The sequence below is a fragment of the Biomphalaria glabrata genome, chromosome 7, assembly GCF_947242115.1.
Source record: "Biomphalaria glabrata chromosome 7, xgBioGlab47.1, whole genome shotgun sequence".
In the NCBI taxonomy this organism is placed as follows: domain Eukaryota; kingdom Metazoa; phylum Mollusca; class Gastropoda; family Planorbidae; genus Biomphalaria; species Biomphalaria glabrata.
The window spans coordinates 1439748-1463017 of record NC_074717.1 but is presented as its reverse complement, the minus strand read 5'-3'; the positions used below and the strand labels follow the sequence as shown (position 1 = coordinate 1463017).

Below are 23270 nucleotides of genomic sequence, written 5' to 3'. Positions count from 1 at the left end.
CTCTCTTATACTTTCTCTCTTATACTTTCTCTCTTATACTTTCTCTCTTATGCTTTCTCTCTTTTTTCTCTCTTATATTTTCTCTCTTATACTTTCTCTCTTATACTTTCTCTCTTTTTCTCTCTTATACTTTATCTCTTATACTTTCTCTCTTATATTTTCTCTCTTATATTTTCTCTCTTATTTTCTCTCTTATACGTTTAACTCTTATACGTTCTCTCTTATACTTTCTCTCTCTTTCTGGCTCTCCTTTATAATTTCTCTTTCCATCTCCGATCCCCTTTCTCTCCCTCTTGTTTTCAGTAAGTATCATAGTATTTGATTATATTATAATCGGTGATTGTTCACTGTGCTGGCCAAAAAAGGATTCTCTCCAATTTAAAAGATGAAACATCTGACCTATAACACAATCACTCTCGCCATACCTGCCCCTGACAACATGCAGTTAAGAGATTGCTGACCATTATAAAAAAAAAAACCTTAACTAGACAGAAAAAGAAAACCTTAACTAGACCAAAAAAGAAAACCTTAATTAGACAACCTGCCCCAAAAAGCATATACCAAAGGATCTTATCTTTTCATCTTTTGTCCCACAACTCCAAGATCAGAAATATGCAAATCACTTGATCCATTGTCAGGTATCCAAAAATAAAACGCAATATTCTCTATTTATCTTATCTTATATAAAGCAGACGTTACTTCAAAAAAGAATATGATTACGTTCTTCGCGTCGTGCATTTAGTCATGCATATTAACCAATGACCTAAATTCTGCTAAATCGCTGGTTTTCCTGGCTAGCTCAGGCAACCCATTCCATGCTCTAATAGCGCTAGGGAAGAAGGAGTATTTGTACAAATTTGTCCTTGCATATGGAACGAGGAATGTGCCTTTATCTTTGTGTCTTTGTGAGTATTTCATTAAATTTTGTGGTTCAGTGTTTTAAATTACTGCTTTACTTTTGAGTCTTCTATCCTGAAGGCTTTCTAAACTTAGGGTTTTTACTAATATATTAATATTCGTTTGTTATGAATCTCACTACTCTATTTTGAGTCTGTTCTTGAGTTGAGGGCGCCAAACAGAGGATGCATATTCTATTATTGGCCTAGCCAAGGTGTAATATACTAAATCAACTCATAAACCTTAGAAACAAGGCTTTATTTCAATCAAACACGACTGATACACACAGTAACACAGTACAGACTGTTCACGATTCACAGACTACGATAATGCGAACACGATTACAAATACTAGCAAGATTACAAGCACGGGTAACACACAAGTTTATTTAACGATCACCCCACAAGGTTAGGTAATTTCATGCCTTCTTGTCAATTACTGTAATAATCAAGTAAAATAGTATGTCCAAATTACTTACACTCGTTACATTGACAACGGCCGTTGCTACACTGGACGTGGTAGTGGACGAAAAATGAGTACCAGTGGAAAGTGCAAGGGGTAGTATCGTAGCACTGGTCATGAAACTGACAACATCTGAACAAGAATTAAAAAAAAAAAAAAGAAAAAGAATTGTTAATACAAAGACTCAGACAATTTAATTTGAGTTTTTTAATATAATAATCTTAAGAGTAATTTCAGGAGAATCTCATAATAAACATTATCTTATATAATAAAGAAGTTACTTCAAAAAAGAAAATGATTACATCCTACGCGTCATGCATCTAGTCATGCATGTTAACCAATGACTTAAATTCTGCCAAGTCACTGGTTTTCCTGACTAGCTCAGGCAACCCATTCCATGCTCTAAAAGCACTAGGAAAGAAGGAGCATTTCTACAAATTTGTCCTAGCATATGGAACGAGAAAAGTGCCTTTTATCTTTGTGTCTTCCTGAGTATTTTATTAGATTTTATTTTTGTATTTGAATATTCTGGTTCATTATATATATATATATATATAATTGCTACATTGAACTATAATGCCAAATAATTGCTTTAATTTTAACTACTGACTATTTCTTCTTCTTGAAACTGTCAGGTAGAGTTGAGCCCTCGGCTCTTGGAACTCTGGGCCAGCAAAAGTGAACAAGAGCTCTCTCTCTCACTGGCCTGAATGAGAACAGTGTACACTGTTCTGTCTATCGGGTGGGTCAGACTCGTGGCAAGAGGCCGCGTACACTAAGATCCTCGCCATTTTCCTTTTCTATAAAAGGCTAACCGGTGCCTTCGATATGTCACGCCTTCGATTGGTCACCGAGGTCTCGGGCTAACCGTGCGGGACACGCCATTTATGTAACGGCCCCTTGAGGAACAGCGCCCGGATTGTGACAAGGTTGTGGGAGCTTTTTTTACAACTCCGCGCAGTGCAATGAGGATGCTCTCGCACCCCCTTAGGCAACCCCACGGGAGTCTTGTTTCGCAACCCTTTAGCCTAATCGTTTCCTCTTACGATCGTTTCCTAACGGGCGCCACTATGAGTCAGGGTAATATGCCCGGGTAATTTTAACTACTAGTTAACACCTATAATGACCATCTTTTCCTTGAAACGCCTTCGTGTAGTAGAATTTTAGCAGAAGTCACGCAACGTGCAGACGACAGCGTCTAAAGCAGCGGTTCTCAACCTTTTAAGCTCGGCGACCCCTTTTTACTATCCCCCCACTCTGACACGACCCCCCCCCCACACATACACAGCAATAGAAGAATACACAAAATACAATCGATATTTTCGATGGTCTTAGGCGACCCCTGACAAATCGTCAATCGACCCCTCAAGGGGTCGCGACCCACATGTTGAGAACCCCTGGTCTAAAGCCTAGCCTCTTTTCGCTATTTACTTTGTCTCCTGCAGGCTCAATATAAATCGCATGACATTTGTTCCAACTTTATTTATCTATGAAAGTGTTGTTGTTTTCCTGTCCTATTTGTCTTCTATGCCGTCTCTGAACAGACACTGTCTGGGAGGGTTGTTTCTGAACGCCTTGATGTCCAGTAGGTTACTGAATAGCGTACCATGTGGATGTGGACCGTCTGTATCCTGCTGACCTCAGCACTATTACTAAACGGTGGGTGAGTACTTGACAGTATTACATCATCTCTTTCAAAAGCCACGATAGTGAGCACTGCACGTATGGCACGATATAAGAATTGAACATAACTTATGACTTTCCAAGCCTGTTCAAATGGAATGTGGTAATTCTTGGACAGTCAATAATGATAATAGAGTTTTGTGTCATTTTACCCCCAAACGCGGATACCATGAAAACAAATAATGCGGACACTGTGTGGACACTAAAACGCGGACACCGTGAGGACAAAAAACGCAAACCGTGAGAACACAAAAAACGCGGATACCGTGTGGGCAAAAAAAAACGCGGAGACCGTGAGGACAAAAAATGCGGACACCGTGTGGGCAAAAAACGCGAACACGTGAGGACACAATAAAGGCGGTCATAGTGAGAAAAAACGCGGACTCCATGTGGACAAAAAAAATGCGGACACCGTGAGGAGAAAAAAACGCGGACACAGTGAGGACAAAAAACGCGGACACCGTGAGGACAAAAAGGCGGACATCGTGTGTGAAAAAAACGCGGACATCGTGAGGACCACAAACGCGGAAGCCGTGAGGACAAAAACGCGGACCGTGAGGACAAAAAACGCTAACAACGTGAGGACAAAAAAGCGTACAACGTGAGGACAAAAAAGCGGACATCGTATGTTAAAAAAACGCGGATATCGTAAGGATAAAAACGCGGACACAGTGAGGACACAAAAACGCGGTCACAATGAAAAAAAAAACGTGGACATCGTGAGGACAAAAACGCGGACTCTGTGAGGACACAAAAATGAGTTCAGTCAGTCAAGTTGAGCAGTCAAGTTAGTTAAGTCAAGTGGTATTCTTTGGACCGAGTGGTCAAGTATATTTTGGTCCGAGATGGACAGTAGCGACTTAGAAAAGTTTGTAGTAATTTCAGTTAGAAAGTAACTTGTGGGCAGTTGTTGCCAGTGGTCTTTTGAGACATGTATTTGTTAATCTATATTTCTACACAGTGTTACCCTCTGAGACGCGGACGTGAATTGTAACTAACATATATTGGATACATTTGATACCGCTGTTATGCGGATAGGATTGTTTATCATTTCTTGACTTGTAGCACTAACAAGGAGTGCAGTATTATTATTATTGTGTTGTAAAATAAACTTCATGTTTGTCTGCTGAAACGGACTTAGGTCAGTTTATAGTATTTGTCTTGTCACGTGTCAAGAGTACTTCAGGAAGCAAGAACCCAGCATTACACGACATTCGCATTCTGCAACCTAACACCATTCAACATCATTTACAAACTGTCAACACTTGTCAACGAAAAAAAAATAAAACGTGTTATTTTTTTTTTAAATATAATAATATGAATATTACAATACCATAGATTAAAATAAAATCCATCAAAGAAAAAGTGAGAGTCCTAATGTAATGAAAACATTTATCAACTTTAAAAAATTCTTCACTTTGTGCCGATATTTAGGCGGGCCGGATGGAACCGCGTAGCGGGCCGGATCTGGCCCGCGGGCCGTAGTCTGGGCATCACTGCTCTAGAACTCTAGATATAGTTGTACCACTTTGATCAACTAGATATAGTTTTTTCTTTGGCCGGTTGAACGCATTTCTTAACCAATCATAGGCGTTCTATCTTCACCATTCACACTTGTCTGCTTGCGCTACTTGAAAGTAATTTCTGCCTGACTAAACCTGGATAAACTAAAAGTCGCTTCCCAAGCTTCACAAAATCATCGGTGAGCATTTTTCTTCGGACTTATTGTCGTAAGGCTTATAGTTGGCTTATATTTTATTGCTTGGAGAGAGACCAAATGTCATATGAGGCCGAACACTGACCTGGCAACGAGACAACCTGTGGGCAGGTTACACCAATAGCGTGTGGCCACGTCACAGGCCTGTACATCGTGACAACGAGCTATTGGTTTCCACAGCACACAGACTGCAAGGTCGCAGGTCAGCGGTGAGTCCTTCTTTAAAGAATGGTATCGCTCATCAGTGAGCATTTTTCTTCGGACTTATTGTCGTAAGGCTTATAGTTGGCTTATATTTTATTGTTTGTAGAGAGACCAAATGTCATATGAGGCCTGAACACTGACCTGGCAACGAGACAACCTGTGGGCAGGTTACACCAATAGCGTGTGGCCACGTCACAGGCCTGTACGACGTGACAACGAGCTATTGGTTTCCACAGCACACAGACTGCAAGGTCGCAGGTCAGCGGTGAGGCCTTCTTTAAAGAATGGTATCGCTCATCGGTGAGCATTTTTCTTCGGACTTATTGTCGTAAGGCTAATAGTTGGCTTATATTTTATTGCTTGGAGAGAGACCAAATGTCAAATAAGGCCGGAACACTGACCTGGCAACGAGACAACCTGTGGGCAGGTTACACCAATAGCGTGTGGCCACGTCACAGGCCTGTACGACGTGACAACGAGCTATTGGTTTCCACAGCACACAGACTGCAAGGTCGCAGGTCAGCGGTGAGGCCTTCTTTAAAGAATTGTATCGCTTGGAGTGGTAAAGCGCTAGGGTTCCGAATCGGAGGCCCCTGCTATCTCTTGATGGCACTGACCTTCTAAGACTTAGACTGTTGTATTCATTCTGATTGGAAATGTGTGTCTTTTAATGGAAAGGACGATGAAAATGTTCACTTACTTGTCGACGTCATCCACTGGTTTACCTTGGCCACCCAAACCACAATAACAGCCGTAGCCGGAATAGCTGAGGCAGGAAGGTCCAGCCGTTTGCTCCATCTGGTAGCACAATAAAACTGCACTGCGCCTCTGCACGTGGTGTTGTAGATGGCGGATATCTGTAAAATTGGTGGGCGTCTCTAGATGAAAAAAAAAACAAAGGGAAACAATCAAGTAATATATACAAAAATAAACTTTAAAAAATTAATTCTTCTTCATGAACATGATGGCGGTCTGTGACGTCTAATTCTGTAAGCTTCGGGTGCCCGGTTCCGCACTAACTTTGACTCCCGATGCGTCACTGTGGAGAGAGCGTCGAAACAGTGTCGCATGTCTTGTACGAGTGTCCCCAGCTCCGCGAGCTAAGGGGGGGCTTGCCTGTGCAGTCACTCGACTTGTATGGTAGCTACGAGGCACTACGCCGCACGGCTAAGTTTCTTGCCAGAGCACTACGGGAGGACTAGTCCTTCCTGCTCTGATTTTTCAATAGGAGTTCATCTCAGGTAAGCTTCGGGTAGGAGGGGCTCGTTAGGCTTGGCTGGCTACCCAAATTGGAGAAGGAAAACTCTGAATTCAAACCTCTGCGGCCTTGCAGCTATACCCAATCATGGGAAAGACTTCGGGAGTCAACCCCCAGAAAAAAATCAGAAGCTGGTGACCCTAAGGCGGTTTGCAGCACCCATTGCCACACCCTGGCAGATCTTGCGACGCCGCTGACTCCAAACTGTATCGGCGCTTCCGTTCCTTTGGATACATCAGCTGCGTGGATAGGGGGGGAACTGATGTATGGGCGACATCGTTCCGACCACAGCTAATGCCCAGGCATTCATCCTATTTCTCCCCTGAGCTTCGTACAATGATAATTCTAGAATAATTCAAGAATCTAGATCAAGTCTTGTATTTTACATTTGTAAAATTTGTACATATCAAAGCATCTTCTTTTTTGAAGTAACGTCTGTATTGTAAGATAAGATAAGATAAGATAAGATAAGATAAGATAAGATACATCTGAGCTTACACTTGCTGTCCATCAGCAGTTAAATAAATGTTGACACTAAACCAAACGTTCAAGCCTTGTTGATGTCCAAGAGCTGAGCCGAAGGCTCTTCGAGCTCTAAGTTTGAAAAAAAACCTGTTTGGACGCCAAACAGTAAAAAAAAAAAAAAACCTGTGAGAACACAGTTCTGTTTGAGAGAGACCCGAATCAATGCCTATATAAAACATTGCTGTTTCCAATGCCTTTGGCCCCCGACGCATGCTTGGCTGCACATGGCCGAAGGCCGAGGGCACATGGAGCCTCCGCCATTTTCCTTCGTTGTACCAAGCTAGCTGTGCGAGACCCGCCATTTATGTAACGGTCTCTTTGAGGAACAGCGCATGGATGTGGGACGTGATTGTGGGGGCTTTTTTAAAACTCTGCCCGTGCAATGGGTTGACTCTAGTCTACCCGTGGGCATCCCCACGGGAGTCTTGTGTTGCTACCCATTTAGCCTAACCACTTCCTCTAATGGTCGTTTCCACGCGAGCGCTACGATGAGGCAGGGCAACGTGCTCGTGAACGTTCAAGCCTACATAAAATATTGCTCAAAATATTCATGTTCGTTTACTTATTTATTCAACGAAATGCAACCTAATAAAATACTCAAAAAGTTAATTGATAATTGAGCATTTCTAAATGGTCGTCAAAATGTAAATAGGAAAACATTGCTGTTAAATGTATGACAGCATACAAATGAATCATCATAACATTAAGTATGATAGCATATTGTTTTATATAATTGCATTTCTTTAGGGTTAATTAACTTTATCTTATATTATGCTAGTCATATATTTCCCGCGGGTCTTAATTTGCGTATCACTGTCGATATAAGCACTGAGAGTGTTTTGGAAACAATTAAACGAAATAATAATATTATAAGAAAGCGAATGCGTGAATGTAGAAATAGCATAAACGGAGCTATCAAAATAGCTAATCGACCTAAATCCATTTTTTTTTAATAAAACCATTGTCTTGTAGGTCTACATATACTAAGATCTAGAGTCTAGATACTATTATACAAGATCAAGACGTAAACTATAAAGACTCTAACAAGACTTTAAAAAAGTATCTCACACACTTATGGACTTTCAAAGTGTCCTCCTAACACACTGACCTGAGTCTATTTCCATGATATCCTCTAATGGGCCTGAGTTAGACCGCTGGCCAACGGTCATCCCTGTAATGACAGTCAACTGATAGCAAATCAAACAAAGTAGATTTAACAGCATGTTCATGATTCTGAAAAATCTTTTTTTTTTTGGGCGACTTAGTAAACAGCAAAAGTTGTGGACACTTTTTTTTTTCGTGTCAGGTTATAGTGAGACTTCACCTCCAGGATACAATTCTAAATTGTCTTTCTTTTTTCGTATTATTTATACCCTTAATAAAAGCTTGTTAGTTAAAAGGATTTTGTATTACAAAATAGTTCTTAAGAGTTTTTACGAAACAATCGTTAGAATCCTTAAGTGCTATCACGTCAGCAAGCCGCGTGGGCTTCAGGATCTCTTGTGTTACTGTGTGCTTTAAGCTGCAAGGAACTTGGTTTATTCTCTTGAAGTTGTATGTTGGGTGACTAGCTTTTTAGTCTAGATGCTTATTCGACGCTCGGATTTAAAGAGTTAAAGTAAATTTCCTTTTTCAGACATAGTACATAGAAGTACATAGAAGTCAAATTCATAAAGCGCTGTTTGTGAATGTGTATGTGTTTCGCGTGTGAATGTTGTTCGAATTTTTAATCAATATTGTTTTTGAACAGTAATTACGCTGAGGTTGTCAATTGTAGTCAAATTGAATTTCCATTAGATTGGATCAATAAAAATTATCTTATTTTATCTTATAGTGACCCATGGAGTACCTCAGTGTTTCCCAAACTGTGTTCCCAAACTGTGTTCCCTAAACTATGTTCCGTGGAACCCTATATGTACCGCGAGGTCTGAATATGTGTTCCACGAATGCTGGAATGAAATAAATTGTAGGCCACCACCTGAATTCATCTCTCTAAAAAAAATAAGCAAAGTGTTCCGCTAAATAATAATAATAATTTTATTTATAAAGCGCTGTTAACAAACAAAATGTAGGCTCAAGGCGCTGTAACAACATTACAAACATAAACACAACTGCTAAAATAACAGTTAATCTAAAAAAGTTTTAAACAGATAGGTCTTAATGTTCTTCTTAAAAGTGGTATAGCATGTTGTCTGTCTGAGATCAATGGGGAGTGAGTTCCAAACCTTTGGTCCGTGAACTGAAAAAGCACGCAGACCGTAGCTTTTGAGGGAGAAACGTGGCACTACTAAAAGCGTTGAGTCCATTGAGCGCAGGGTTCTCTGGGGGACATATGGAGTAATCAGTTCGCTAAGGTACAAGGGCATCTCATTGTTATATATACACTGATGACAAAGTGTGGCGACCTTGTAATCGATTCTCGCTTTCACGGGAAGCCAATGGAGCGTGCGCAAGAGCGTAGTAGCAGAATCTTGTCTAGTTTTTTTAAGGACTATTCGAGCGGCGTTGTTCTGTATACGTTGCAGCTTGGCTATTTTGTCATCAGGTATACCTGCTAGCACGGCGTTGCAGTAGTCAAGGCGGGAGAGTATGAATGCTACAGCTAGCGTTTTTGTTGACTCCGTTGTTAAATATGGTCGGATCTGGCCTAATCTGCGCAGCTGCAGATAAAGACCTTTGCAGAGCTGATTTATGTGTGGGTCGAAAGATAGTGTTGAGTCGAAGAAAACTCCAAGATTCCGCACTACATGGACAAAAGGAACATGGCAGTTCGTGATAAAGAGAGAATCTGTGCTTTCAACTTTTGAGACATTGTTCCTAGTGCCAATCTTAATTATTTCTGTCTTGTCTTCGTTCATCTTGAGTTTATTTTCAACCATCCAATCGCTCACCCTTGCAACGGTACTACTGATTTTCTCTGCCAGATGCGACACCTCTGAGGGTACTGATGAATCGTATAACTGTGAGTCATCGGCAAAGAAATGGTATAAGATGCCGGTTGGCCGTATGACACCGCTGAGTGGATATGTGTACATAGTGAACAGTACTGGGCCTAGAACTGATCCTTGGGGTACTCCGTACTTCAAAAGTAAGCTTGTTGATTCCGTCCCGCTAACAACGACACTTTGGGTGCGTTCCGTCAGGTAGGATCCAAGCCACTTTAGGACGACTCCTGCTAAACCAAAAGTTGCAGAGAATCTGGCCATCATAATTTCATGGTCTAGCGTATCAAAGGCTGCGGACAAGTCCAGCATAGAAAGAATTGATATGTGGCCTTTGTCGGAATTGTGAAGTAAGTCGTTTAGTACCCTGACCACTGCTGTCTCTGTGCTACGGCACTTCCTATATGCAGATTGAAATTCTTCCAAGAGACAGTACTGTTCAAGATGAGAAAGAATTTGCACTAACACGATGCGCTCCAGAAGCTTTGACAGGAAGGGAAGATTTGAAACCGGGCGATAGTTTTTTAGACATTCCGGGTCAAGACTGGATTTCTTTAATAATGGCCTGACAAGTGCATGCTTAAATTGCTGTGGTACAATGCCTGAAGTCAGTGAAGAGTTCACAATGTTGGTAATTGTAGGTACAAGCTCATCTAAACATTCAAGGAGCAAGGAGGTTGGAATGGGATCAAGGTCACATGACTTATTTGGCATCTTCAAAATAGTACTTTTGACATAATCTTCAGATACACGCTGAAACTCGCAAAAAGGAGTATTTTGAAAAATTGGAGAGTGGTCAAGCTGTGATGAGAGGGATGGCATATCATTTCTAATCTGCTCAATCTTCCCAATGAAGAATCTATTGAAGGAATCAGGAAGTTCAGATAATGGGATAGATGACGGCAAACGTTCGTTATTTGCTCCCCCTAACATTTCAGCGGTGATCCTGAATAGCTCCTTTGAAGAATCAGAATTTTCGATTTTTTGTCGAATATGACTAGCTTTTGCGTCTCTAATCATACGGTTAACCTTGTTTTTTTCTCGTATGTATATTTGTCGATGTATCGTCAGACCTGTCTTTTGAAATGTACGTTCGGCACGTCGGCGAATAAGTTTGGCAGTCTTTATGTCTTCCGTCAACCAGGGTGCAGATGGCCTAACTGAGACTGTACGAGTGACAAGAGGTGCATGGCTGTCCAGCAACTTTTTCAAGCAAGAATTGTAATTGCTGAGAACGTCTGTGTTGCTCTGTTGCAACAGCAAAGAGGTCACGTCCATTTTGAAGGAGGCAATATCTATGGCTTTAAGTTTACGGGAAGTCACGTTTTTCTTTGGCCTTTTTGCTTTTGATAGGCGCATTTCAAAGTTTACGAGAAAATGATCTGACAAGCCGCGGTCTGAGACATTGAGTTTGGCTACAAGCTCACTTGCATTTGTAACAATCCAGTCAAGAGTATGGCCTTTGACGTGTGTCGGAACATTTATCAGTTGGTCTAAGTTGCGATCCTTTAGCGCATTTTTCAGCGACATCGCGTATGTCTCATTTTCACTGTCAAAATGCAAGTTCACATCGCCTATGACAAATAGATCTTTTGTTGATATGTGACTGTCAAGGAGGTCTTGAAATTCTTCGATGAAAACTTTTGTTGTCAATTTATTTCTCTTGCTTGGTGGTGGGCGGTACAGGAAAATAAAAGTCAGTGTTCTACTGTGGTGGGAAAGGCGAAACTCGCACATCTCAAAGGTCGTGTACGTTGAGCTTTCAGGTCTTATTGTTACATACTTTGCTAGACTATCTCTGTACAGTATTGCTAAGCCCCCTCCGCTGCCTGTTTTTCGAGGTAGACTCTTTAAAATAAAGCCTGGTGGCGTTAGCTCAATGGTTCTTGGCTCATCACCAACTTCTTTAAACCATGTCTCACTAAGGAAAACGATGTCGTAGCTATCATCAGTGATGGTGTCTGCAAGCTCAAGAGCTTTGTTACTGCATGACTGGGCGTTGAGGTGCATTATTTTAAGCAGACTGGAGGATATAGTCACCAGAGGCGTAGCACATTTTGAAGACACCGGAGGAGTAATATCCCGAATTATAGGTTTTTGATGGGGACATCTGACCTCTGTTGTGTGAGGAGCAATAGGGGTGGGGTGGTTAATAAAACAGTTTAGTAGGGAACTGCTGAACTCTGTCGTAGAAGAAATGACAGGGGTAGGGGTGGGGTTAACAACACAGTTAAGAGTCCTGGAAACTGTGTGACATGTATCTGTTGAGTTGAATTGCGGTAGGTTATACCATAGGCGAATAAGACGCCCAGCCCTAGACCCACGAACTGTCGGCAGTTTACGCCCGATGCCAAGTCGACGAATATTTCGGAAAACCTCGCTGTCTAGTCGTGATTTGAGTAACACACATGTGCGTCCTATGCGACGTAATAGATTAGCGTCCATGACTCCAGTACGGTGATTTGACACACTAGGACTGATGACACACAGGTTTGCGCTCCGACTGCTATGTAGTGGCCACGGTACACGGTTTTACCAAGCACATCAATCCCTCGGGCTATGAGTATCACTCTGTTACTCAGAATGTGCGAAGTGCTCCGTAATGAAACAAAGTTTGGGAACCACTGGTGTAGATGATGCAGCTTTTATCTCTTTCAGCGAAAGACGATGTCATGTGACCAAAACGTAGATCGACGCTACTTGAACTTTTCTTCTAGACTCCTCCTTCTAGGATAGAAGTGTCCAAAAATGACACACGGAAGCCTATTCTGATGTTTGTTGTTTGTAAAATGTTTTACATGTTTCGGATGTTCCTTCAGAGTTGAAGATAATTACTTCCTAGTCCAAACCTCCCGCAGGACGACGGGGGATGGGAGCGGGCAGGGTTTGAACCCGGGACCATCGATAAATCTGAACGACAGTCCAGCGGGCAAACCGCACGACCAGGCAGCCATCCTGATCGCAAAACGTATCCACCGTATATGTCTCAGCGATGTCGCAGAACTTTTCAGAAATCAGCCCGACAGCACCGAGAACCTAGTATTTATCTCTGGTTTAAATCTATAAAATCTCATGTTTGTATATCATGTTTGAATCTCATGTTTGTAAGTCATGTCTGAATCTCATGTTTGTATGTCATGTTTGAATCACTTGTGTGTATATCATGTTTCAATCTCATGTTTGTATATCATGTTTGAATCACATTTGTGTATATCATGTCTCAATCTCATGTTTGTATATAATGTTTGAATCTCATGTTTGTGTTTCATGTTTGAATCTCATGTTTGTATGTCATGTTTGAATCACATGTTTGTAAGTCATGTTTAAATCAAATGTTTGTAAGTCATGTCTGAATCTCATGTTTGTATGTCATGTCTGAATTACATGTTTGTATATAATGTTTCAATTTCATGTGTGTATACAATGTTTCAATCGCATGTGTGTATATCATGTTTCAATCTCATGTTTGTATATCATGTTTGAATCTCATGTTTATATATCATGTTTGAATATAATCTTTGTGACCTCCAGCTGACTCGTTCTGAGGCCGCTTGCAACAGGATGCTCTCTTCTATGTCAGCTAAAGCAAGTTGGCCCCTAAGCTGGTCTTTAAGTTGTTTCCGTGAGGCACCTCAGTTACGTCGACCACCTTTAAGCTCACACATATATAGTTATTAGAAAAGATAACATTTTCTAATTATCTTATCTTATTTATAAGATAGTCGTATAAAGTGTTTATTTAATTTTTTTTTCTTTATTGCAATTTCTAGTTTGCTTTTGGATTTACACGAACCACTTACAAAAGGGAGAGCATTCCGGTTACTAAGTACTCGGGTTTATTGCAATGTTCCAAGAATTTGCTATGTGAAAAAGAATGTATTTCCGTAAGACATTTCACTTCCTTTTATTGTGTTGGAATTGACGTTGTGAGTTTTGTGTTTTTCAGATTATAGGGTATGATCCTACTCGTGAGAGTGGTCAATTTTTACATGTAGTTTTTTCGGTAAATGTGTTCTTGCCTAAAAGTTAAATTTAATCATATTATTTGTTATATCCCATTTTCAGCCTCTTTCATAGCAGTTAGTCGTACGGTGACGTTTAGTAGATATTATGGTATGATAAGGACATGCTTAATTGTCACTTTACATGTTACTTTGAGTACATCTACATCTTGTTATTAATGGCTGGTACAGGGTAGACTTTATTAATGTTTGGCACAGGGCAGTTTTTATTAATGGCTGGTACAGGGCAGACTTTATTCATGGCTGGTACAGGGCAGACTTTATTAATGTCAGGTACATGGCTGACTTTATTAATGTCTGGTACAGGGCAGACTTTAATCATGGCTGGTACAGGGCAGACTTTATTCAGGGCTGGTACAGGGCAGTTTTTATTCATGGCTGGTACAGGACAGTTTTTATTCATGGCTGGTACAGGGCAGACTTTATTCATGGCTGGTACAGGGCAGACTTTATTCAGGGCTGGTACAGGGCAGTTTTTATTAATGGCTGGTACAGGGCAGACTTTATTCATGGCTGGTACAGGGCAGACTTTATTCATGGCTGTTACAGATCAGACTTTATTCATTGCTGGTACAGGGCAGACTTTATTCATGGCTGGTAAAAGGCAGACTTTATTCATGGCTGGTACAGGGCAGACTTTATTAATGTCTGGTACATGGCAGACTTTATTAATGGCTGGTACAGGGCAGACTTTATTCATGGCTGGTACAGGGCAGACTTTATTCATGGCTGGTACAGGGCAGACTTTATTCATGGCTGGTACAGGGCAGACTTTATTAATGTTTGGTACAGGGCAGACTTTATTAATGTCTGGTACAGGGCAGACTTTATTAATGTCTGGTACAGGGCAGACTTTATTAATGTCTGGTACAGGGCAGACTTTATTAATGGCTGGTACAGGGCAGACTTTATTCATGGCTGGTACAGGGCAGACTTTATTCATGGCTGGTACAGGGCAGACTTTATTCATGGCTGGTACAGGGCAGACTTTATTCATGGCTGGTACAGGGCAGACTTTATTCATGGCTGGTACAGGGCAGACTTTATTCATGGCTGGTACAGGGCAGACTTTATTAATGTTTGGTACAGGGCAGACTTTATTAATGTCTGGTACAGGGCAGACTTTATTAATGTCTGGTACAGGGCAGACTTTATTAATGTCTGGTACAGGGCAGACTTTATTAATGTCTGGTACAGGGCAGACTTTATTAATGGCTGGTACAGGGCAGACTTTATTCATGGCTGGTACAGGGCAGACTTTATTCATGGCTGGTACAGGGTAGACTTTATTAATGGCTGGTACAGGGCAGACTTTATTAATGTCTGGTACAGGGCAGACTTTATTAATGTCTGGTACAGGGCAGACTTTATTAATGTCTGGTACATGGCAGACTTTATTAATGTCTGGTACATGGCAGACTTTATTAATGGCTGGTACAGGGCAGACTTTATTCATGGCTGGTACAGGGCAGACTTTATTCATGGCTGGTACAGGGCAGACTTTATTCATGGCTGGTACATGGCAGACTTTATTCATGGCTGGTACAGGGCAGACTTTATTCATGGCTGGTACAGGGCAGACTTTATTCATGGCTGGTACAGGGCAGACTTTATTCATGGCTGGTACAGGGCAGACTTTATTAATGTTTGGTACAGGGCAGACTTTATTAATGTCTGGTACAGGGCAGACTTTATTAATGTCTGGTACAGGGCAGACTTTATTAATGTCTGGTACAGGGCAGACTTTATTAATGTCTGGTACAGGGCAGACTTTATTAATGGCTGGTACAGGGCAGACTTTATTCATGGCTGGTACAGGGCAGACTTTATTCATGGCTGGTACAGGGTAGACTTTATTAATGGCTGGTACAGGGCAGACTTTATTAATGTCTGGTACAGGGCAGACTTTATTAATGTCTGGTACAGGGCAGACTTTATTAATGTCTGGTACATGGCAGACTTTATTAATGTCTGGTACATGGCAGACTTTATTAATGGCTGGTACAGGGCAGACTTTATTCATGGCTGGTACAGGGCAGACTTTATTCATGGCTGGTACAGGGCAGACTTTATTCATGGCTGGTACATGGCAGACTTTATTCATGGCTGGTACAGGGCAGACTTTATGAATGGCTGGTACAGGGCAGACTTTATTAATGGCTGGTACATGGCAGACTTTTTTTCGTTTTAGGTTGTCTACATTCAAAACTAAAATAACTTTATTAGGCTATTTCATTTATTAAGGATATTATTCAGGAAGGCGAACCCATAGACAGCAATCATTGTTGGTGTATCTGGCGTACCGAACACAGAAGTACTGGATTAACGAGAGGTAATTGAGTGCTCTGTTGAATCAAATTTCTAAGCTCCATCCTTGTAGCAGAAACTCATTAAAATTTTTAAAGATCTGTGACATTCTGTGTGTACTTGTCTCTGGGTGTCTCGGTGTGTTTATGTGTGTGTGTTTGTGCATGTGCGTGTATGTGTATGTCTGTGGTAATGAGTATGTGTTTGCGCGCGCGCGCGTGTGTGTGTGTGTGTGTGTATATAAATATATATGCGTCTGTGTTTGCGTATGTGCATGTGTGCGCATGTGTGTGGATATCTGTATGTGTATTTGTTTGCGTGTGTATGCGTGAATATATGTGTGTGTGTGTCTGCGCGAGTGTGTGTATATAAGTGTGTGTCTGTGTGTTGTGTGCGTGTGTGTGTATGAGTGAAAATATGTATGTATCTAGGTGTTGGTGTACTTGCTTTCGTGTTTGTGTGTATGTGTGTGTATGTATGCCTGAGTGTGTATGTCTTTGTGTAAGTCTGTGTGTGTCTACACCTGTGTGTGTGTTTGTGTGTGTGTATGTTATTTGAAAATGTCTGCAAGTCTTCATCTTTTTTATTTTCTCACAATTTTATTTCGGTTCTAGTATATCGCCACCATATTCCTTCGTATCGATTTCTTTTCTTTTTTTTCTACTGCCAATGTGATTGTGACTGTGGTCACTGTGCTCTAGTTAAAGTGTGAGCATATTTTTAATGAACATAAAACAACAAGAAACTGGTTCGATTCCTTTTAGTTAGAATGGAAAATCAAAAAGACAGAGAGAAATGGAGAAATGCGGTCAACAGATCTCGTGTGGTGCCCCAATGGTTCAACAGACTAAGGCAGGGGTTCTCAACCTGTGGGTCGCGACCCCCTTGGGGAGTCGATTGACAATCTATCAGGGGTCGCTTAAGCCAGTTTAAAATATAGATTTTTTGGTCAATTCCAATAAAGTTTTTTTTTCCTTGGAATTTACTATTTTTATTGTTATTCGAGGATAGATATTACAGACGACTGAATCAGAATTGATTTCAAACATTTTAATTTTCGCAGCAGAAATATTTTTTAATAGTTTAACTTAATACTTATTAATGCATAACGTATCGTTACGTCTGGTCGTGTTGTAAAGCTCTGGACTGTCATCTGTAAGGTCAAGAGTCAGTGTTATGGTAACTTATTTATTAAGATATTAGTGAAGTATGAAGCTTATTGTATACATATAGCCCACTATTATATTTTAAACTGTAATATGTGAACTAAAATGTGTACGTTTTAACAAAGGTGGAACACCACATCATGGGCGTAGCCAGGGGGGGTTCTTGGGGTTCAAACCCCCCCCCCGAAATGAAATCCCCCCCCTTGGGGGGGGGGGGAGTCGGAATTTAGTGACTGATTTTTTGCTTTGATTTTGTTTATTTTAGGTGATATTTTAATACGAAACCATCACTTACCCTAGCACAACCAAAGGGGTTTTGATTTTAAAAACCCCTACCAGGGGGGTTCGAGTTTAAAAACCCCTACCAGTGGGGTTCAAGTTTAAAAAACCCTACCAGGGGGGTTCGAGTTTAAAAACCCCTACCAGGGAGGTTTGAGTTTAAAACCCCTACCAGAGCGGTTCGAGTTTAAAAACCCTTACTAGGGGTTTTGAGTTTAAAACCCCCTACCAGGGGTTTTGAGTTTTAAACCCCCTACCTGGGGTTTTTGCAGTTATCTCCCCCTCTTCTATATAACAAAACAAAAAAATAATGCAAACGAAAATCCCCTAATTCCAAGATCACAGTTAAGGAAGATTTTGATTTTAAAACCCCGTCTAAAATTTACGATAAACCCCCTCTTCAATATAAAAAAAAAAGCTAATTACGCACTCAAAATGTTATGAGCGTAGCTAAATGGGTTTTGACTCAGTTTTGAGTTTAAAGGTAAAAGGTTTGAAGGTAAAAAATACCTCTTTAATAATAAAAAAAAAGCAAATTATACACTAAAAATGTTATGAGTGTAGTCTATGGGGTTTTGAGTTTAAACTCCCCTCCAGTGGAGTTTGAAGCTAAAAAGTACCTCTTCAATATAAATAAAAGAAAATTACTCACTCTTAAATCTATGAGCGTAGTCAAAGGGGTTTTGGGTTTAACCCCCCCCCCCCCGCCATCTTCAGTGTAAGAAAAAATGCAAATTACGCACTCAAAATGCTATGAGCATTGCCGAAAGGGGTTTTGAGTTTAAACCCCCATTCAGAGGGGTTTGGTGCTAAAAATACATCTTCAATATAAAAAAAAGCAAATTACACACTAAAATTATTTGAGCGTAGCCAAGCCATTCGGGGGTTTTGAGTTTCTTCTACAGATGGCTTTTTTTTTAAAGTTTAAAACCCCTCCAGATGGTTTTGAGTCTAAGATCCCCCTACAGAGCATTTTGAGGTGGAAAACCCCCAACAGAAGGTTTTGACGATAAAACTTCTCTTTTCGATATAAAATCTAAAGCAAACTACAGTCACTTAATTCCAAGAGCGTATTCAAGAGAGGTTACACATTTTTACCAGTGGCAGGGCTCCATTAATAAACTGCAGTGAATAGTCATCTGCCGAAATCGAAAAACACTAAATGTAGCTCAACAAAGATGGCTAAGACAGATTTTAGGAGTCAGTTATAGAGATCGGATCTAAATCAAGGAAATCCTATGCCGAACTGGGAGTCGACCCCTTAGTAAGATTGTGAGAGAACGACGCATGAGGTTTGCGGGACATGTTCTCCTACAAAAATAAATTACGCATAAGAAGAGTTGCAATGATATCCTAGTACAACTTGACGCCACTCATTCATGGAGGTCCTCATGGTAGGTGGGAAGAGGCTTCAGACATTACCCTGTGACAGATTTTTATGGAAACTGCTTGATGGCAAATGCTCCGAACGGCGTGGGAGGGTCTAAGTCAGTAAGAATAGTACATTAGGTTTTTGAAATAAAACTTTTTAATAGCATTAAAATGGACTGTAGATACCTCAGAATATGCATTTTGTTGGCTTTCAATACCAGAAATAGTGCTTGGCGGCGGGGCTTCGCCCCGCGCTGGGGAGCTCCTGGCGCTCCCCCAGACCCCCTTGCTATTAATGGCGGGGAGTCCACAATTTTATGGAAACAGCTTGATGGCAAATGCGCCGAACGACGAGGGAGGGTCTAAGTCAGTAAGAATAACACATTAGGTTTTTGAAATAAAACTTTTTAATAGCAGGAAAATGCACTGTAGATACCTCAGAATATGCATTTTGTTGGTTTTCAATATCAGAAATAGTGCTTGGCGGCGGGGCTTCTCCCCGCGCTCCCCCAGACCCCTTTGCTAGTAATGTCGGGGAATCCACAATTTTTTCACTAACTCATGGAAGAACCTATTCTAGGGCACAATAAACGTCTTCCGAAAGAATGAAGGGTCAGAATGTAATAAAGACTATGTACACACACACACACACACATAAATACATATTTTTTTTTCGCGGGGGGGGGGGGGAGACAAAAATTCACCCCCCCCCAAAACCCCCCCCCCCCGAAAAAAAATCCTGGCTACGCCCATGCACCACATCCATAAATTTCAATTTTAATACGTAAACCATGTATAGAAAAAATACGTAACGTATTAGACCACAAGAGACTTCGATGACCTCCTAATGGTACCAGGGGATATAAATATTAGCCTACAATTATTAATAGCTACTTACACTTATGAAGGAAGATAATTTACTGTTGGGGGGGGGGGTCCCGGGCATGGTGAGGAATTGTAAAAAGGGGTCGCCGAGCTGAAAAGGTTGAGAACCGCTGGGTCACTAAGGGATCGTTGAAGGGTGAAGAGGAAGTTAAAGCAGCTTTAATGGATACCAGGATACATGTGAATGAAACATAACTAACTGTTGCCTGACATTTTTTTTGGGGGGGGGGTAAGAGGCTGTCAACGTTAGGTTTAATTGTGTAACATTGTAATGAGTAATGTTGAAGCATGCTTTATTACTATTACACACTGGACTGGTCACTACCAATGTGTCGCGAATGCGTAGACTGCCGGGTTCGTGCTTCATGGAGTCACACTTGACACGTGACAGACACAGACATTACAGATTGACATCAAGTTCTCTTTGGCAGACAAATATAATGTTTATTTAACGACAATAATAACAATACTGCACCTTATTGGCAGTTACATCGAGACTTCCGATGTGAAACATAATTACATCCGCATAACAGCGGTATTGAATGTCTAAGATGATTAATTAAAGAATAAACCAAGAGTAACGTCCGCATCACTACGGGTAACAATAATACATCAACAATACATCTCCAACTCTCAGTGCAGAGAAAAACTAATAGGAATGTACGTAGTGTTCACTGGCTTCAACTCCCCAAAAGATACTTCTAAACTCAGAGTTACAGCTCGACTAAGTCGCTACTACTAAAAGTCATATTTGACTGCCTCGTCCAGAGGATAACACTTGACTCTCTGACTGAACTGCAAGTCAATTTTATTCATTCTACTTCCTGTTTTCTACATCAGGAATTCACGAGTCTTTTCAACGCCTTAACCTGAGGTGGACATTAAATCAGGAAATGTCAACTGAGACTGTGTCAGAGGCATACAAATGACAAACAATACAGTAGAAAGACAATCGTCCAGTGAAACGGAGCCTCTGAGGCTTCATAGCGCCTCGCGTTACGTCTCGCCCTAAGTGGCATGCAAAGCTCGTATACACTGTGAGCGACCATCTATAAAGTGGTGAACTTCTCTAAGGGCGGAACCAGAGAGTGGGACCCTAGCAATGAACTGAGATGCTATAAAAAGGATTGAATACAAGGTATCACCTTCAGAGACCTCACCACGGATGAGGAAATTCGAATCATGATCACAATGGTAATTAGACCCCGCGATGACCTGCTGTTCACAGTTTTAAAAAAACGCAAACTATTAGGGTATGGTCATATCACAAAGTAAATGCTTCAGAAATATGCAAAGTGTCAGACACCAAGAAAAGAAGACTAATGCGTTTGTGAACACTCTGGATGGTGAAGCTTTGATTATTTCAAACATATTAAAATTTTAGGTTAATCACTTTTCAATTGTTTATGATTTAATACCTGTGAATTATGGTAACTTACAAATAAAAACATATAAAAAAGCCCACAAAAGAGGCAAAGAAAAGAGGCATAAAGCCCAAGGATTCCTATGATGATAAAGCTAAAACTGAATAGCGCAAATTCTGAGGTTTCCTTAAAAAAAAAAAAAAAAAAAAAAAAATTGGTCAAGCTGTAAGACATGACTTACTGTCTTAAGTCATTCTTTAAGGTCCAGTGGAGGGCGCGCGAAGAAACGGTCGTCCAAAGGAGAGCTGGCTGGACAACGTTAAATAAAGGACTGACCTCTATTGGTATGGTACTAAGAACAGCTTCTGACCGGGTTGTTTACGCGCACTGTCACAGCAACCCTGCGATTAAAATCAAGGGAAAGATGATGATGATACCTGTCACGTACTCGTTTGAGACTCACTGAGGCATGTTTGTAAAATGTTTTGTTTGTAAAATGTTTTACATGTTTCGGATGTTCCTTCAGAGTTGAAGATAATTACTTCCTAGTCCAAACCTCCCGCAGGACGACGGGGGATGGGAGCGGGCAGGGTTTGAACCCGGGACCATCGATAAATCTGAACGCCAGTCCAGCGTGCAAACCGCACGACCAGGCAGCCATCCAGGCATCTAGTGATCTCATAGTCACCTAATTATCTCGTGCCTTTAGCACGGAAAAAATCTAGCGGTCTGTAACTGACCATAAGGTGAAAACCTCAGTTAACCTGGACCTTTAGTAGATGAAGGAAGTACTTGTACTTTTTCTACTGTAATATGTACTTTGTTAAGTTCATTTCATTCTGAACATGGAAATGTACTTGTATTGGATAATTTAGATATGTGTGTGTCTATGTGGCTAGATTAGCCAGGATATATTTGATCAATAAATCTGCCTCATTCATTGTATTTAAAGAACAGTGTAGCTAAGTAAGTTATCCAAGTTATTCGTGGCAGCAGTAGCAAACTAGTACAAAAAGAGAAGCCACACAAGATTACACACTCAAGATAACTCACAACAAAAGAGTTTACAATACCACACGGTCCTCAGTGATCACTAAGATCTTCCGTCATGGAACAGTACCAGGAAACAGTAAATGAGGCAGAAAGAAAACGCCATGGGAAGACAAGATTAAAGAATGGACGGGCCTGTCATTGAAAAAGGATTTTATTCAAGACAAAAGCAGAGAAGAATGGAGGAGAACGGTCGACAGATCATTCGTGGTACCCCAACGTGTAAACAGACTGAAGACCAAAGATCAAGTTAACACAAAACTTTTAACTTACGATCACTAAAACTTACAATAGTTATTCACATATATCTCAACCAATTCAGAAATTAGCTCTTTCTTAATAAATTTTATTTGTGGACTTAACCCAGGGTGCATACCTCACCGGTCGTGGCCCCCATCGAAAAGATGGATTGTTATTGTTTATTCTTCTATTGCTGTTTGGGTGGGGGTCGCGGCAGAGTGGGGGATTGTAAAAAGGAGTCGCCGAGAATAATAGGTTGAGAACCGCTGACTTAACCCATCAATTTCACAGCTATTGTTTTAACACTTCCATTCATTCCACGTGAAGACTTGTCAGAAATCATTAGAAATTATAAACTAGATCACTGACCTACAATTATATATATATATATATATATATATATATATATATATATATACATATATTTACCGAGAGTATATAATGTCATCCAGTTTATTTATAGTAACATATACCCTTTATTTCTCCCAATTTTCCGTTCTGGAATAAAGGTTGAAGCTTTGCACAATTATTTGTTAAAGGGAAAGAATCGAACAATTAACAATTAGTTAATTAGTCGTTATTGATTAATTATCCTGTACATCGACCTTTGTCGAGGTTAATGTAAAGAGCTTGGTCGTAAGATAAGAATCGAAGCTGACACTAGACTATCATTGTTCTTATACGTTCTGTTACAGCTTAGTGGCTAAGCATGTCGGCCTTCCAACACGAGGACACGTAGACTCAGTATCACAGAGGCTTCTTCCAAGATACTTCCTGCTTCTCCCAGTGGTCAGCAAAAATGGTTGGACCATTACGCACAGAGCATGCTATAAACAACAAATTTTCGATAAATAAAAATAATTCATACAACTATTTCCAAACGCACAAATTTATTGTT

At 40.7% G+C, this 23270-nt stretch overlaps 2 protein-coding genes across 2 annotated transcripts; both read right to left on the bottom strand.

Moving 5' to 3' along the window:
• Window positions 1-1367: 1367 nt before the first annotated feature.
• On the bottom strand, window positions 1368-8207 carry LOC129927307 (basic phospholipase A2 BFPA-like). The gene is made up of 3 exons (XM_056035760.1): window positions 7855-8207; window positions 5664-5841; window positions 1368-1491 (listed from the first exon to the last, which is right to left on the bottom strand). Exons 1-3 carry the CDS (start codon window positions 7973-7975, stop codon window positions 1368-1370), a joined length of 423 nt encoding a protein of 140 aa, XP_055891735.1. The 5' UTR covers window positions 7976-8207.
• Window positions 8208-13852: 5645 nt separating this feature from the next.
• Window positions 13853-14248, bottom strand: LOC129927306 (small proline-rich protein 2H-like). Its single transcript, XM_056035759.1, has one exon. The coding sequence runs from the start codon at window positions 14246-14248 to the stop codon at window positions 13853-13855; it is 396 nt and encodes a 131-aa protein (XP_055891734.1).
• Between the last annotated feature and the right edge of the window lie 9022 nt (window positions 14249-23270).

Bases quoted from the DNA above. Each gene is read 5' to 3' on its own strand.
- LOC129927307 (XM_056035760.1), bottom strand. From the start codon at position 7,975: ATGAACATGCTGTTAAATCTACTTTGTTTGATTTGCTATCAGTTGACT. The intron at 5,842-7,854 runs GTCAGTGTGTTA...TTTTTCATCTAG, and splicing joins TATCATGGAAATAGACTCAG to AGACGCCCACCAATTTTACA. The intron at 1,492-5,663 runs GTAAGTGAACAT...ATTCTTGTTCAG, and splicing joins CCAGTGGATGACGTCGACAA to ATGTTGTCAGTTTCATGACC.
- LOC129927306 (XM_056035759.1), bottom strand. From the start codon at position 14,248: ATGAATAAAGTCTGCCCTGTACCAGCCATGAATAAAGTCTGCCCTGTA.